Here is a 17,772-nt window from a genome sequence, read left to right on the forward strand (position 1 = left end):
TGCACAGCTAAGTCTGTCTGTGTTAACATTATTAGAAATTCACTTGCATTAGTTAAGTCTTTAGGCCTTTTTACACATGTTTAGGGACCAGATACAGCAAAACCAACTGAGAAAGGTCATGGTTTTCCAATTTCCTTAATGTTTTTCACAAGGATAAAATCTTCTCCCAAAGAAAATCAGTATTTTAGTGATATTTGCAAGGCCTACCTTGCCCAAACCAGGAGTGTCTTTCACTTTGCTCACTGCCCTCAACAAACATGGTGGTGCAGGGGGTGGGGAGGTCTGAAGGATACTGCTGAAGCAGGTAGAGAAGAGAGGAGATTCAGGAACAGATGATGCAGAAGGCCTGTGCTTCTTCTTTTTGGAAGACAGGTTCAATTTCTGAGCAGCTCTGTGGGAGAAACAAAAATAGTAAGCTGAAACAACCTCAAACTCATCAACAAGAAGAAATAAAAATATTTATCAGGTTACTATTTACGTAGGCTCTCAGTTCTGACCTCATTGATCCAGATAGTTTTATAATTCTTGTTCTTCATTCCTTAGTACTATTTTAATGCCATCGACCACAAAGTTGCTGCAAATTTAGAGTTTTCAGTAAGTACGGTCACAATCAGGCCTCTGTCACTATTTTATCTACTGAAACAATTCAGCCTCCAAGAAAGCTCCAAACCCAAACCAATGAGCTACACAGCGATTTCTGTTTTAAAATTACAAAAGGTTCACACAGAATTATGTCTCATGCACAGGTCACTGATTAGAAATAAACACTTGTGCTTGGAGTTAATTAGTGATAAATGCTCAGGTGACTCTGCTGAGGTCTAAGAAGCCTTGCACTAGCTGTTCAAAACTTTTATCACCTCTTAAAAAATAAGCCAGTCTAAAAGCTGAACAAATGCTGACCAATGAAAATACTGCTGTTTGTGATGAGATGGAGACAATCATACGAACTCCAGCTACATTAACCACTAAGCAGGGGAAACAGTGAAGACTCTTTTTATTAGTACAGAATTCTCAGATAAGAATCCTGAATTTTGTATTGCGTTTGATGAAAAAGCTACGCTTTTCTGAAGCAGGAACATTCAGTACTTTTGTTTTGCAAAGTGTTTTATTTTGAGAGATAATGCAACATTCAATTCTTTGTTGCAGCTGGTTTGTTCCAACACTTTTGCATCCTGGACTGCCCAGGGATAACATCAATATTCATCATGCCGTCCCATGGCTTCCCTTTTGCAAAACAGAGTACTTTAAACAGAGCAGATCATCAGGAGTACCAACTCAAAGGAGAGATGGATAGAACAATTTTGTTTGCTTTGGCAGACAAACTGGGACTTAATATTTGTATGAAGCAATCTGTGCTGACAGTAGCTTCCTTGCTTTGCTGAAGTGTGACACTCAAGACCAATAATTCCAAATCCTTCTAAGTTTTAAGAAGCTTTAGCTGTACTCATATCAGTTTATATTATCCAACTCAAAACTTACAAAAGTAATCACATCATTTTACCCAAAGGAGTCAGGGAAGAAAGACTGAATATATACACACATGTGCATACAGACACATTTCAATAGGCAAATAATCTGTGTTTGTATCAGGTGTCTCAGACACATGGACAAACTACTGCTTGCTATGGCAGCTGGTCACAAATACACTATATGCATCACCAGGTTCTAGTCTTTTAGCCTATGACAAGCGCAAAGCACTTCCAGATAAATTAATTTCCAATAAAAGAAAAACACTAGGAGATTTTAACTGAACTGACACAGAGTTAGAGCTCATAAGATTCTGCACCACCTCCCTGCCCTTTGTCTTTACTCTGACCTAAAGACTGCAGTTCATAACCTGTCCCTCTCATGTAAGCATACACTTTCTTTTTTCATAGAAAACATACTCAAAATGTCTTGGTAAAAACCATCTCTCCCTTTCCTTGCAACATTTCCATGGTTTGAGAGGATTCAATAATGTCAGCTTCCACACTGTCCATCACTAACACTTTTATGAAGTGCTGAATCAAGATCTTCTGTACATCTTAGTTTCACTATAAAATTATTTTAAGAGAAATCTTGTACTCAGTGTTCAACAACTGAAAATGTAAGTGTTGGTCAAACATACTGACAGCTTTACCCATGTGTAAAAGCTCATTAGTCCAGTCTGAAAGAAAGGAGGTGGCTCCATCCACTATGGTCATCTATCTGGTCTCACTGACTCATGCCCTGGTGTAAATATATTTCCTAAAAGCTGTTTCCTGAATTGACTGACAGAGCCATTATCCCTCTTGCCACTAAATGCTCCTCCAGAATTTGCTGTTCTTTTTACAAAGCTGACAGTGCAATACAAACCACTTCTTGACCCAGCCAAGCACACAGCTGACATTTTCTTAAAGAAAACACATTGTTGGAGGTACCTGGCCTTTTCAAAATCTTGGAATTATATTATAGTTTGACAGTTATAACATTTGAGATTGCACTGTGTTATACTGGTATCAGTTTATATTATCCAACTCGAAACTTACAAAAGTTAATGACATCATTTTACCCAAAGGAGTCAGGGAAGAAGGACTAAATACACACACAGGTGCATACACACACATAATAATTTAATAATATAATATAGCATGTTACAAATGGAATAACCTGTATTTTTCTTATACTTTTGGCCTGTGACTAGCAAAATGTATGAAAAACAATTAACTATTTCTCACAAGTTCATGTTTTCTTCTTCTCTGTTTTTCCCCAAGTAGAAGAAATCAACGCATGGCAGGCGAGAGAATCATTTACAAGCCCTATCAGACTGGATTGAATTTTGAAGGGGATGAAAAAGGCAATAAGCATCAGATAATTCCCAGAGAATTTAATTGGGAAGAGAAGGATAGTTTAACCACATGTAGGCTGCAATATGACACAAATATGTAAAGTGTGGCTTTCTGGTGAGTATATTTGAGTGAGCAAAATCCTTCAGCCTGAGAGGCTAGCATTGCTCCAAACACAGCTGGTCATGCCAGCTGATACTGATTTGGCCCTGTGATCTAGCACAGGAGGTTAGAAAATTACATATTTTACTTTTCCAGGCAAGTCAGAGGCCTGGCTCTCTCATGCAGACTCTATGGATCCCCAAACTTGTCAGGGAAAGCACCAGGGTGGACCCTGGGAGACCTGAGGGCAGTGCAGCTCACAGCCTGCACAGCTCCGCCAGCAGCTCTTTAGGCTCTGCTCTTTGTACAGAAGCCATCTATTTTATTTCTTTCATTTAATATCTAGTATAATAGGGCTCTGATTTCCACTTGAGACTCTGCATAGTGCTGCAGTAATGGTGATGGCAGTGATGGCAGCATGGCTTTATGTACTGACAATAAGCTGATCATACTCCAGGTTGTATTAGCTCCCACTTGAGCCAAGTGATATCAGCTATGGAATATGCAGGGGTGTGCAGGGGGCTCCAGTGCCTTGCAAACCACTTCCCCACTGTGTGTGGTATGGCTGTGGTAGGGATTGTGTCCACAGAGCCACACAAGGAACTTGATCCAAATTCAATTTTCGAAGGGCATAATTTAAACTGCATTAGACCACAGTGTGAGCATACTCATTCACAACAGAACTGTCTTTAATGTCATTTTACTGAATTACCTTCCAAATGAATGCATATTTAATCCAGTTTAGCTAATATCCTTTGGATTAACGCCTTCAGATAATTTGGACTATTTCTTTCCTGAGAGTCCTGATGCAAACAAGCAGCTGGAGACTTTTTGAAGGCTTACAAGATTTCTGGCAGAGGAAATAATCACAAGATCAAGAGTTGAAATTGCAAGAGGGACATTAGAAAGCTGATTAAAGTTCAATACAAATAAAACTAATACATTGCCCTGGCAGGAAAGGGGAACTGCTTTGAAAGTCCACCTGATCCATAGCAAAAACTGAGATAATTTCTTGAAAGGATATTCACTGCTTTTTGTTTTTTAAAATAAAACTTTAATTATGTATATCTTTGGTAGGTCAGAATTGTTTTCATACCCCACCTATGCCAAAATGGTGATTTTTTTCCCCCTGCTTATAACTTTACAAGCAGGCTGGGATTTTCAAACCTAGGCTTCTAAATTAATGCTAATAAAATTCAAAGGATGCTTGTTTAGCTTGATAAAAGAATCTTTTTTTTTTTTCAGCAACACGTCATCCAAAACAAAGTTAAAATTTTAGGAGTGTCAAAGTAGAGGTCAGTAGGCCCACAAGGTTCATTAGATTCAGAAGGACGTGGAACATTAAGGGGATACTTAAAATATTATTCACACTTGTGTCAGCAAAGATCATTGCTAAGTAACATTGACTGACACACTCCATCATCATTGACATCTCAAGAGATTTCCTTAGGTGTGTATCTCTATAATTTATTTATTCCTTACTGGATGTTCATACTACAGTAAAATCCTTATTACCCTTGGAAACAAAATTCCATCATAAAGGCTACTGTGCTGGCATATCAGTTTCTCTGTCAAAATAGGAACTGAAATTTAATTTTCATATCCTATTTTCCACAGAGGAAATTACTCACAAGCTGTGGATGCTAAACAGCCATGTATTAATTTATTGTAAATATTTACAATTCTAAGTTTAACTAAAAATCTATTTTTCTTCTTTATTTGGAGATATACATTCCATTTTATAATAAAAATATTATTGGCTGGGTACACCATTCAAGGAGTAAGGTGTTAACTTTATTTGTGCAAGGGATGGCTTACCAGAGCTTTGATTTGACACTTGATTTCACACTTTGACCACTTGATTTGACAAGCCCAAAGTAGGTTACTGACCTTCCCTAGCAATTAAAACACTACTTAACCAAAACTGCCTTGCCTGCTGTATCTTAATGTATGTTGGGAAAGAGATGGAAGCTTTATTTGGAAATCAGTCTTTGAGCAAACTCCCTAAGCATATTTGTGCATCTATATCTATCACCAGTTATAAAACTGACCTGTGATAGATGCATAGTTACCCAGCATGAAACATTCATATTCCAATGGCCTCAGGTTGAGCCCCTATAAGTGAAAGACACCTTTACCCAGCCACACCCTCAAAAGAGCAGCTGTATTGAGGTTCCCTTTTTTTACTTTCTTTTTAACTCAAGACATAATTCCTCCTGTAGAAAAAAACAGAAGTTTTTTACCATTATCCACAAAGTAAAACGTAATCTGTGTAGTATTTTAGTTAACTGCCTGTGCTGGTTTCAGCTGGGGTAGAGTTAATTTTCTTCCCAGTGGCTGGTGTGGGGCTGTGTTTTGGGTTTGTACTGAACACAGTGAAGATAACACAGAGATGGTTTTGTTTTGTTTTGTTATTGCTGAGCAGGGCTTACACAGAGCCAAGGCCTTTGCTGCCTGTCCTACTGCCACCCACACTGGTGAGGAGGCTGGAGGGTGCATGGGAGGCTGGGAGGGGACACAGCTGGGACAGGGGACCCCAAATGACCAAAGGGATATCCCAGACCATATGACATCATGCTCAGGATATAAAGTGGGGGGAAGAAGGAGGAAGGCGTGGAATGTTCAGAATGCTGGTGTTTGTCTTCCTAAGTGACCATTATGTGTGATGGGGCCCTGCTCTCCTGGAGACAGCTGAACACCTGCCTGCCCAAGGGAACCACTGAATTAACTCTTTGTTTTGCTTTGCCTGTGTGTGTGGCTTTTGATTTCCCTATTAAACTGTCTTTATCTCAAAGATAAAAACACATCTTCTCCCTTTTACCCTTCACAATCTCTTCCCAGTCCCATTGGTGGGGGAGAGAGCAAGTGGCTGCTTGGGGCTTGGCTGCTGGCTGGGGTTAAACCACAATACTGACAGAATGTCAAACAAAGGTATCCTAGAATCCTGCCATTAGTTTTGATTATTTCCAACTCAAATGTTTGCCAACATAGTTTCCAAGTGTGTTTTCAGCTTTGGGTAAATATGTTTATATTAAATGAGTCATCATACCATATAAAAGTCCTCATGTAGCTGGAAGGTAAAACCAATGGGATACAGAAAATTTAAAACCATGCAGATTCCTTTTCCGTGAGAAAAGCCAGTCTTGATTTTCAGTCACACAGGGTCACTAAACAGTGTTTCATTCAGGATCTTTCATTACTGAATTACATCACCTGTATGCTGCCCCATACAAACTGGACAGATTGCACTAAATGGGATGTTCACATTTTCTGATTATAGGGAACTAACCTACCTTCTCTGAATTTTCACCAAAATTGATTCTATTTCTTCCATTCACCTGCATAGGTGATGCAGGCTCAGTAAGGTGACATTACAGACAGGTTGACCTGCCCATTACCACCAAAAGGGGTGACTCCACACCTGCCACTGCCCTGTCTGCATACTTCCTTCCCTTCTCTTGCTTCTTTCCTCACATTTATTTTGGCTTGGCTGCCACTGCTTTAACCTCCTAAATGGGCTTGTGCCAAGGGTGTTTTAAATCATACTTATTTGACATGGCTAATATGCCTGAATTACTATGGCAAGGTCTTTCCCAGCCTTAAAATCTGAGGCATGTGGTATGAAATGTGGTTTCATATAAATCTCGTGTTTCTATCTGGAGGGCAACTAATTGGCCGGGAGCCGCAGCTTCCTCTGTGCCATGCCTTACCCTGCATCTCCTAAAGCAAGGAGCAGAAAGATGCTTTAGAGCATGTTTAGCCCACAAGCTAACAGCTTGCTCTGCCACCCCTCCACCATCTGTTGCGATCCTGGGGTACCACCTGGGAAGCTTGTTCAAGAAGCAGGAACAGCCTCCAGGAGCTTTTCCTCATATCTCTACATGGAATAGTTTTTCTCACCCAGAGTGAGCGCAAAAAGAGAGAGTGATAAATCTTGCAGCTGGATTGCCATGTCCCTTCTCAGTCCTCCTTCCCTGCCTTCCAACAGGAAGCTACAAGCTATAAACAAGAATCAGAACAACTTTATTCCACTTTAATTCTCGGGGTGGCCAAACCCTGGGCTGTGGTGTTGCAGCCTAGTGAGATATGTAAGGAATGAAATAAGAATCCTCAGAGGAACATTTTCAGGATTTGTAGTTCCAGTAAGAATCTTTGTATTTGTGTTTAATTATTTTACAATGCCTTAAAAATCTGGAGATAATTTGAGCTTTCTGCTTATTCTGTAGAAGGTATAATAAACATGTCTCTAATGCCCAGTAAACACTTGCCCCTTATTGTTCTCTTTATTTTTATGCATGCATTCAATTTCATAGCAACAATAAAGCTGTCCCAGGCTGTAATCTTTCACATCTTGGGTGGCAGTTCAGATATTTTGACCACAGTGCTTTAGTGACTGCACTCTCCCCAGGAACTGTACTGTAACTGCCAAGAAACTCATTATTTTTAACTTATTTAATTCTAAAAGAGTCAAAATAGGACTTCAAACTTTATTCAGGATAGATCTTATAAAAGCTGAGGCACACAGAAAAACTGTGAAATTAACAGCACAAGCATGTTCTTATATCAGCTTCAAAGCTGAGTAAATTCACTGGCAACAGAGCTGCTCCAGGACTGCACCAAAACAAAGATGAGGAATATACTTGCAGACCAATAGCTTAATGAGAAACTCAAAGTTCTACACAACTGTACAGTGGGACAGAGGACATACACTCTACACAGCTGTTATTTGAGGGGAAACTCCCACTTTCAAAGAAGGATATGACACAAACCCCTTCTCATGTCATTTTTGTTTGATTCACAACATTCTCTTTACCAGGTAGCACTGCATTCCAGCAGAGATCTTTTTATCTAACCCATAAGTTCCTGGAAAACTCTGTTTTGGTGACAGATGTATTTCTGCCTTTGGCAACAGAATCATTCATTAGCACTCATGCATAAAGGTAATGTTGGCAAAGAGCGTAACAACTCAAATGAACCCTCACATTTGGAATTTCTACAAGAGCTCAAGCTCCTGTCCTTCAAGAGCACCTATGAAGAAATCTATGTCTTGACTCAATATGTTGATACATTTAGAGAAAGATCATTTCTGATTACTTTGATTTCTTTTTCTCCTCATTCTCTTCTCTTCTTAGTCTAGTTCCTAAATTTCAAGCATCACCAACCAAGGTGGTGGTCACATACATTATAAAAATGACCAGATTCACCTTTTCTGCTGTGTTATTGACTGCAAACACACACAAACAACCTTCGTTTTTAGAGGAAAAAAAGAATTATTTTGGTAACCAGCAGAAGAACCCAACCATATGAAAAAATGCTGAACAATCAAACAATGAAGAGAAATAACTAGTTGATTTTTTTAAAGAGTGGGTAAAGGTTGTTTCTATTCATCTAGCTTATTTTTCTCAATGAAAAAAGGTTTAATAAAAATTGGTAGTCAGACAGATGACAGTGCTTACATTATCCTTTTCTTGAAAAGCTCTGAGGATCAAGTGCATATGTGTCACTGCATGCTTAGTGCATGAAGCAAGCTGACCCATTATACTTGGATAAAATAAAAGATGTTTAGCATTACTTTAGAAAACCAGATATATTTACTATAACTCAAATTAATACTACCACCATGGTTACTTGACAATTTCAGACCAGAGTAGCCTTTATTTCAGTCACACAGAGGTGAGGGCAAGGGCTCCAGTTTCTTCCAAGGAAAGGTCAGAAACAGGCTCCATCCAGCTCAGCCTTTGGGTGTTAAGAAGTATTGTCTATTTATACTGACGATTTATTTTGCAAGGTACCAGCACTGCCACCAAGTACTAAGGAAGGAGACATGCACTGTTTTATCCTTGTAGTGTTATTGTGTACAACAAGAAATATACACAGACCTTACAGCTGTTAACTGTAAAATACTAACGGTATAGATGTACACATGCACTGCCTTCTCATAAAAGTTCCCAAAATAATAGCTGGCAGATTTTCACTATGTCTGAGCTAACACAAGAAATGCCAAGCCATTGGACTGGACTCCTGGTTAGTCAGCCCCTGGCTGCCTCCCCTCATGAGCAGTCATGACAGCTCAAAAACATGACTAACAGGAGCTCTGCAATGTGGGACCCACAAACCACGGGCCATTTAATAACAGTCCTCAAAATCACATAAAGAAAATTCTTTAGCTGTAAGTTTTATGGAGCTTATACGATTACAGTTATTCTATTACCTTGAATGCTAAAGTCTGACCACATACTGTGCAGAATGCTATTCTGTTTCATATCTGTCCCATTCAGCAAAAACCTCTCATAACACCAGGAGAAAAAGCAGCCAGCACACAGATTCACAGTCCATTTTGTCATTGTTTAACTTTCCGGTTGGCAGAACCATAAAAAGGTTAAAAGGCAGGTATGTTTTACAGGGGGTTTTGCCTCATTAATATTTTTGAGGTCAGCACATTTAAAATAACACCAGCATACAAATGGTAAACTATTCTGACAATGCAGATGCATTGAAACTGAATGCACTTAAGCCCAGCTCTGACAAGCCATCTCCTGTCATAGTAAAAAAATATTTCCTCTAAGAGTTCCTGTTAGTTTTGCCGTGTACTTATTTAAGCCCCCACCATGAGATGGTGATAATTCTTTGATATAAGTTGTTTTCAGCTACTGGAGACTACAACAGTTACTATAAATAACATGCTACGGTCCAAGTCTGAGGTCCTCCTCTTAGCAGACTAAAAGCAGTCCAGTCCCAACAGCTTATAAGCAAAGTAGACAAAACAAAAGAAAGAAATTTCATGATCCCACCTTCCCAGAGGTAGGCTGAAGCACAAAGAAATTCATGAATGGTGGGAAATAATAAATTAATCTAGATTTTCTCGGCACATTCACAAAAATAGTTCCAGTGGTTTTAGAGGTGCCTAACAGCATCCCCACCAGTATCTCCAAGGAGGGTACCCAGATAATGGACTTGTGCTCCACACCAGGGTGTGGAAGGAGAAGAGCTAGTGGGCATATGTTGAAGCCAGAGGAGTTTGGACACGGTATATGGAAAAGCTTTTTCACCCTGAGAGCAGCCAAGCAAGACTGTGAAGTTTTTGTGCTTGGAGAAGTTTAAGACCCAAATACATAGAGGCCTGGGCAATGTGTCCGATCTCACAGCTGAGCGAGAAGTTGGAAGAAAAATCCTGAGGTACACTCCAGCCTCCAGGATCCAGTGATGTTATGAAAGAAAAGTTAATGCAAATCTGTATTTTTTCTTTCAGAATGTACTTTCTCTGAAAATTTTCAACAGAATCACTTGGCATCAGTCTCAGAAATTTATGAAATTCAAAATTAAAGCTTTAATTTTTAGAATATTTATCTAAATATAAATGGAGAAATGCCAAACTACAATTCCAAACTGAAAAAGGTAATAGCTACTTTTTTTTTTTTTTTTTTTTTTTGCAAAGCTGTAACCAAAACAGATTTTAAAAGTTCTTGATTTTCTGGATTAGCTAATCACCAGAAGCTGATGAATGAAGCTTGAATGAAATCCACATTTCCTGCTGAGAAAAAAAATTGACACAAATTTGACCCACATCACCTTCAATGTTTTGTGATAAGACTTTCTCTATCTACTGAAGACTCAGGCAGTAATTCTACACAACAGTAAATGTCCTCATATCCTACCCTTTGCAGGGAAAGTCTCATGTGCCCAGCCTCTTGCAGGAATGCTCAGCATTCTGCTGGCTTGGACCCCACCTCCTTTGGGAGCTGACCTTAATATTTAACCTACTTTAATTATGCTGCAGAATGATTATGAAAAATTATGAAACTGGAAAACACTATTAGTCTTGGCAATTGCTGACATTTTTAAAGCAAACCTTTTGTTCTTTTTTTTCTATTTCCAGTAAAGTGAAATTCAAAAAAAACCATTAAATTAAATACACCACACAGAGTAGTAAGGCATTGCCAGGAAGAATTGAACTGTACAGATGTGTGGCAGACGCACCATCAGAAAAAAAGAAAAGCAGAATTTATGACTTGTAAAGCCTTTAATCTGAAGCTTTCTGCTCATTACCTGTTCAAATTTCAGTGAAAGCCAATTAATTTTCAGTTCTGAGGGCGCTTCTCAGATAGTTGGACAAACTGATCCACTGAACAAGTTCATTTCTCAGCAAAAGCAAATTTTTGAAAATACTTCTAGAAGTGGAGAATAAGTTATTTAAAGAGAGCTCAAAATTTTTATGCAAAAATGTTTCTCTAAACTCACCCTGTCTCACATTAAAAAAGGCAAGAAAATGCATTTGCTGTTTGATTTTACTTGGATCTCAATCTTTTTTTTGTGATTTTTTGCTAGCACCAATATTTGCAGCTGTTCCACCTGCATCAAGTGCCAGTAACTCCTGTTCAATATTGCTGAAATATAGCCGAGAGTGCGAGGGGGAGGGATATCAGAGGAATTAGCAAGGATCTTGCCTGCTCTTCCATGACACCAAAGGGACTGCAGTCTCTGAGTCTCCTGGGTCCATGGCAGATATTACAAATACAAGGGATAACACTACCCAGAAAAATCTTTCGACTCTTAAAATGTACATGGGCCCCTCTAAAAATAAGACACCAACTATATTTCTCACTGTATTTCTTTTATACCAGACAGAGGACAGGAGAAGAAGAGAGCACTTTCTTAATACAGAAAAAATTGAATATACTTTGCTTTCCAGAGCAGATGATAACAGAGAGATTAATCTGTTTCTTTTGCCCTACTACAGCTACCTGCAGCAAGGCACAAGCAGGCCAAATGCTCCCTCACCCTGCGTTTGCAGAAACAGAAGTCATTATTTTCCATTCTGGAAATTTGCTCACACTCACACATTTGGCATATTGGGCATTTTAAATAACCTAAACTGGCCAGAAAATAAAACTCAGAATTTTGTTTCTAACATCACCAGATTCTGCTCTCGCTTGAAATGCTTTTAGCTGATTTAAACAAGAGAGGATGGAAGCCTTATTGACTGGGTAGTGTAGTTAAAATTAAGCTGACCAACTGATCTGGCATGTCTGGGGTTGCCTCTTTAAATTACAGAATTCTCCAGCTCCTTCACACTGAAACATATTCCTCTTGAAGCTTCAGAACAAAATGAAAATTTAATTCAATCTGAAAGATATTGATCCCTTTGGGACTTATTTGAACTGCCTAGCTTTATCAGTTTAGGCCTCTTGGGCTCATAAAAAACCTGTGCAGCACTCTCTGAGCCTCAAGCAGACTGTTCCCTCATGCTCCCACCCTGATTCTTCTGTGACCTAGTACCCAGCAAATGCAGCTCGTAATCAGTCTTCTCTAAAAGGCTTTTTGCCGATATCAGTATATCACAGCACTTTGATGGCTCTCAACCGAAAAACTCCCCCTGCACACTCTCACTGAGCCTCGGAGTTTAACACCAGTCCTTTGTCTTTAATGGGACCCATTAGACTCACATTAAAGAGCGGTGCTCTGCACAGTTTTGTAAACAGCCACACATGAGGTCATGCTCTCCAAAACTAGGTAATTTTGAGTAAATCTTCTGTTTTACCCACTTGCAATTGCACCATAAACTGTGGGCATCACTGAAGTAGCCTCATTCAAGCAGTCATTCAAGAATGAATGTTACAACTCAGAAGACTGACAAATATAGGGGAGCAAGAGGGGTTTAAAGTATTTTAGCCTGAAGTAGCTGATAACTCAACCTTTTTATACCACAAGACAATAGATTTCTAAATATAGACTTTTTATTCTTTTCCCTGATATGGTGCTTCAGTGGGAAAGCCACAGGCATACACTGTGTGTCCACAATGCAAAAGGACTGCAAAGCTGATATAGACATAAATACAGCTGCATAAATACACTTCTTTTTTTACCCCTGTGTAAACATAAGTTATCCCACTGTAATTTCAACAGTATGGTTACAGCAAACGTCCTTCTTAGTGTGAAAGTATTTATTCTGGTCAGTTTATTCCTAAACAGCATGGGGAATAAGGCAATACAATGTAAAGTACTACCTAATGGTAAATTTGCATTTACTCAAGAGCAGGTCTACTGATACAATTCTTTTGGCAAGAAGAAATATGCCCCATAACAAAAATTGTTGCTCTGTATATATATGAACACACACATGCAATACAGCTAAGTTCACTTTCCCTGCACAGATCAACACCCACACCAGTCCTGCATGCACAAACTAAAGAAGAAAAGCCCTGTGGAGAACAGGACCAGGACAGGGAACCAGTTTGGGGCCATGTTAGTGTGAGCAAAAACCATCACAGTGCTTCACATTTGAGCTGGGACAGCACAACTCTGCACCAGACAAATCCACTGGCCACTGACTCCCTTTCAGTCATCAATAGCACTGACTTCCTTTTTCCTTCATTTTATTATGTTCTCTTGTAGCTATTTTCCATCTGTTGTGTTACCTCTTTTTCTCTTTGTCTGGTTGCATCCATCCATTTAAACAGGTCCTATCAGAAACACAGCAGGCAGATGAAAAGCATTCAGCTTGTCACCGACAGTTCAATGCCCACTCAGGGGTGATGTTACAGTCTTTATTTTATGATTAGCTCCTGCTCACTGCACCAACTTAGACTTTTATTTGCTATTCTGTTCCCCCTAGCTAGAGAGCGTTCATACTCCCTTTGGATTTATTTTCTGTTCTAGATACCTGTCTCTGAAAAGAAGATTGGAAGGAAGACCCATGGACTATGTGATACAGTTAGTACCAGGAGAAACAGAGTATCTGTGGGACCTTTTTGCATGGTTATATTTCGCACATCTAAGGCTGCAAGGAGACACACTCTTATCACATTCAATTAAAATCAATAATGTAAGGGGCACTTTCAATGGCTCTCTGGAGATACGATCATGCTCCAAAGCTCACTGAGGCCAACCTTGGGTCACTTGTTTCTGAATGTATAATAAATGTCCTCTGCAAGTTCAATTTTGCAAGGACCCAGCCATCTCCTGGGGTATGTGATGCATGCCTTTAGCTCCTACTGAGACTAATGGGACCTTAAGGGGCTGGACAAATTTCAGGAACAGGCATTTTCCAAATTATAAAAGCAATTCCTGTCTGAGGACCGAACCCAATACCATGATGTATGCCCTGTATTGCTGCTGAAGGAAAAAGAAGCACAAAATATTAATTCTCTTGAAGAAGGAGACAACAGAAAGCCCTAAAGTTAGAACACAAGGCAACAAGCTCATGCGTGGAGCTCATCAATATGATTCTTAGGAGGCTCCCAGGAAAGTTGCCTGGAGGGGCATCCAGCCAAACTGGGGTTACCATGATGTGTGTTAGGAGGGCAAGACATGATTACACTATCATTATTTACCAAGCAAGATACAGAATATTTTCAAGCATGACTGAATTGCATCTGCCCTTGAACACCTGGCTGGGAGTAAAACTGGCTCGCAAGCAGGGAGAGGCTGGCTGCCTTTGCTGCAGATAAACTCACTATCATGAGAACTTCAAGGAGCAAAGCATTTAGTAATTAAAGGAGAATAAATATAGGGCATGTGACCATGCCATTTCCCCTTCTCTATCTGATGCCACAGGAAAGCATGGAATGACAAAAACAAAGCTTGTTTTCATGTTCTTTTCTACCAAGACTAAATAAGATTATAGCAGAAGCACACAGGCAGTCACATTGACAGCACAGTGATATTGTGAAGCTGGTTGGGGGGAAGAAAAAAAAAAGCACCAACTCAAAAAGTCTCTCAGCATTCTATTTTAAGGAGGCATCTTATATAACAGGAAACAAGCCCAGTTATTCTGGATTCTTGAACACCGTCTGTCACACTGCCACAAGCAAAGGAAGTATAAAGAAGTATGTGACACCATTTGAAGACTGTTAGTTTTAATTAGTCTGTAATAATGTTGGTTATATAAATCCTTGCAGGTTGAATTAGAGGAAGAAAGCGCCATGGAGATTAAGCCTACATAATATCTAAAACATTCCAAAGCCAAGGGGAAAATAGGTCTTTCTTTTATTCTTTTGCTAATGGCAAGCTCAGACATGAGGGTGGCAATCAGTGAGTGGTATTTACAGGCACCAAGCACTAACACTGGGCTGAGTTCTTCAGGGCAGGAACACACACTCTCAAGGAGGCAAGGGACAGGTGGCTGCTTGGCAAAGGAGAGCTTTTCTGTCCAAAAGCTATGGAGTGAAGCATCAGCTGTCCATGTACAATTTAGCAGGAACACTAGACAGGTCCCTCAGGGTTGTGGTACACCAGCTGGCTCCTCAGCCACCACCCCAGCCTAGCCTGCAGGTGCTACTGTGGTGCCCAGAGCTCCTGGTGCCAGGAGCTAACACAATTTCTCTACCTTTCCTCTCTAAAAGAACAGCCACATAACACAGGGCGGGATGGAGTCCTCAGTTTCTTAGGTTTCTAGTTTAGGGGTTAGAATTTGGCTAATAGCTTTGGTCACAGACGGTGTTTAGGATGAAAGGATGTACTAGAATTTTAAGAAGGCCAGCGAAACATTTCTGTGTCTTAAAACCACACATGCAGGTTTTTTTTAAGCCTTACATAGATGGAAAGACAAATAAAATTGTCACTGGTTGAAATGAAGGCTGTGTCTAATTCAAACCAGAATTTTTGATAGTTTAATTTCTGATTCCGAACAAAAAAAAAACCCCAGTGATTCATACAGCATTACTCTACTATCCCGATAGGAATTAAAGGAGGAATTGTATGGACACTATCCAGGTTGATGGAGCTTTACCCCAACCAACCACCATCTACTTCTCCCAGGGCTGTGCAGGCATATAGACCAGAAACAGCCCATATCCAGAAAAGCAATGGCACAGAGAAACTTTGCAAACCTCAAGGAAAGAAAACGTAATTTCAACATTAGGATGTAATGATGCATAACACATCTGGGGCAAATTTTCAGGAAATCTAACTTAGCTTTGCTCCACATACTTCTGTGTGATTTCACAGCAGCTGGTTCATGAAGAGTTTGAAATTTGCACCACTATTAGATACAAAACTAAAAGCTTCCTAATCCACGAAAGACTGCTAAAATAGCAGAAGAAAAGATGAAAGGATGAAAGTTAGGTCAGCTAATAAAAATATAAATAATATTGAAACTGCAATAACTGAATATTACTACATGTTGATATAATGCTTTGCCAGTTTTTATCCATTTAGTTCTTGGTATGCTGACTCAAAAAGAGAAAGATCCATTTAGGCACATCTTGTGCATGTGATATTAAACTCACCCTTCATGAAAAGCATCTGTATAGTTCAGTGTTAGGAACTTTTCATAGTGACTAATGTCTAAACCAAGGAAACATACTGTTTTGATTATACTTTTTAAATGGGCATATTGAAACTTACAAAAGAAGCAAAGGTAATAAACTCCTCCAGTTCCCCATCCAAATAACTGTAATTATATTAATTATATTGCCTTCCGTTCTATCATTATCATTACTACATTATGGTTAGAAAATCAAATGCAAGAAACTTTTCTTTTTGTCTGATAACAAAATATTTTGCTCAGATGTTCCTAGTTAGAGCTGGAGTTTCCCTCACAGAAGTACAACAGTAGGGAGGTGAGGACATGAAGTTCCCCAAATCCACAGAGATGGCACAAAGCTGGAAGGAATGGTGGAGTTACAATTCCGTGGGCAAATGCTATTACTGCCTAACAGACTTCATCCGAGGAGGGGTCTCGACTGAATTTCACAGTAACTTCCCACCCCACAAGGCACCTGCTCTAGCAGTACTTTTCTCATTTATAGGAGGTTTTGAATAGCACTTTACAAACTTCTCCCTGCAGCTTTCTGAAAGAAGCTGCATCTGTTTCTTTCTTCTGTGCTCTCTAACGTGCAGGAGTGGCTATGAAAGAGCCAAACACACAGCGTGTGTGTAACTGGGAAAGGCAGAGAGAGATGCAAACACCTGCTGGGACTCCATTAACCAGCAACCCAAGAATTCCCTTGCAGAGGGCTGAAGAGGTTAAGCCTTCACCCATTTCTTAATACACACATGCACAGAATGTAATTTTTACCTCTGTAATGCAATGAGTTAAATATAATTTACATAGCAATAATAATATACAAATAATAATTTACATAGCACATATCCTTCTTGTATAGATGCAAACCTTGTCTGTTGAAACAGCTGATGGGAAAGACATGTCCAATTACTTCAGTTCAAAAGCCAAGGCTCACATGTAACAGCCAAGATGAACCGTAGTTCCCTCTGCTGCCCTGCTGGTCATGGTTTGTCATGTTGGGAGAGCAAGCACACCCCTGAAGGGCTGCCTTTTTAGCCTAGCAGTGATCCAATTTACAACATTGACCCACAAAGAGGTACATTGGCACAACACTCAGGAGGAAAGGGAAAGGAGGTCAGTAAACTGTAGCATGAAATCAAGATGTAGCCAGAAGCATGAAGACAAGTGATTCTCTATGCTGCTCTCTTTTTCTGTGCCACCATGGTCCTTTCTTTGATCTTCCTTCCAGCTGTTGCCATAACATGGCTTTCAATTTAATTTCTCTAGCTGCAGTTTGATTTAAGCATGTTTGCAAAAACTCTCCTGAGATTTTAGAATCACTGTTGCATGTCTACTTATTCAAATAACAATGGAGCCTGCTCCTGAGGACCTCAGGCCTGATTTTTCATTATCTTGCAAACTCATTACTTGTTTACACCTGCATAAAATTCAGATGTTAAAGCATTATCAACTCAGGTGGCCTCTGTATAAATGTTTGCACAAGAGGCAGAATGTCAGAGCAAGTGGAGCATGCCCTCCTGGAAGCAAAGAGACACCCCAAGCAACACTGCACCATGTCCCCACAGCTGGAAGAAGCTTCAGTGACAACATTTGTGTAAGCTCCCAGTAGTGCCACGTTTC

The 17,772-nt window shown here is 39.7% G+C and overlaps 1 protein-coding gene across 5 annotated transcripts in view; it reads right to left on the bottom strand.

Annotated features, from left to right (window-relative positions):
* The window catches only part of KIF26B (kinesin family member 26B), a 276,539-nt gene that overhangs the window by 105,621 nt on the left and 153,146 nt on the right, over positions 1-17,772 (bottom strand). For all 5 annotated transcript variants that reach the window (XM_038130583.1, XM_038130587.1, XM_038130585.1 and 2 more), the window contains one exon: positions 208-391. In XM_038130583.1, the coding sequence (XP_037986511.1) occupies positions 208-391 (184 nt within the window). The remainder of the gene's footprint in view (positions 1-207; positions 392-17,772) is intronic.

The sequence above is a fragment of the Motacilla alba genome, chromosome 3, assembly GCF_015832195.1.
Source record: "Motacilla alba alba isolate MOTALB_02 chromosome 3, Motacilla_alba_V1.0_pri, whole genome shotgun sequence".
Lineage (NCBI taxonomy): Eukaryota > Metazoa > Chordata > Aves > Passeriformes > Motacillidae > Motacilla > Motacilla alba.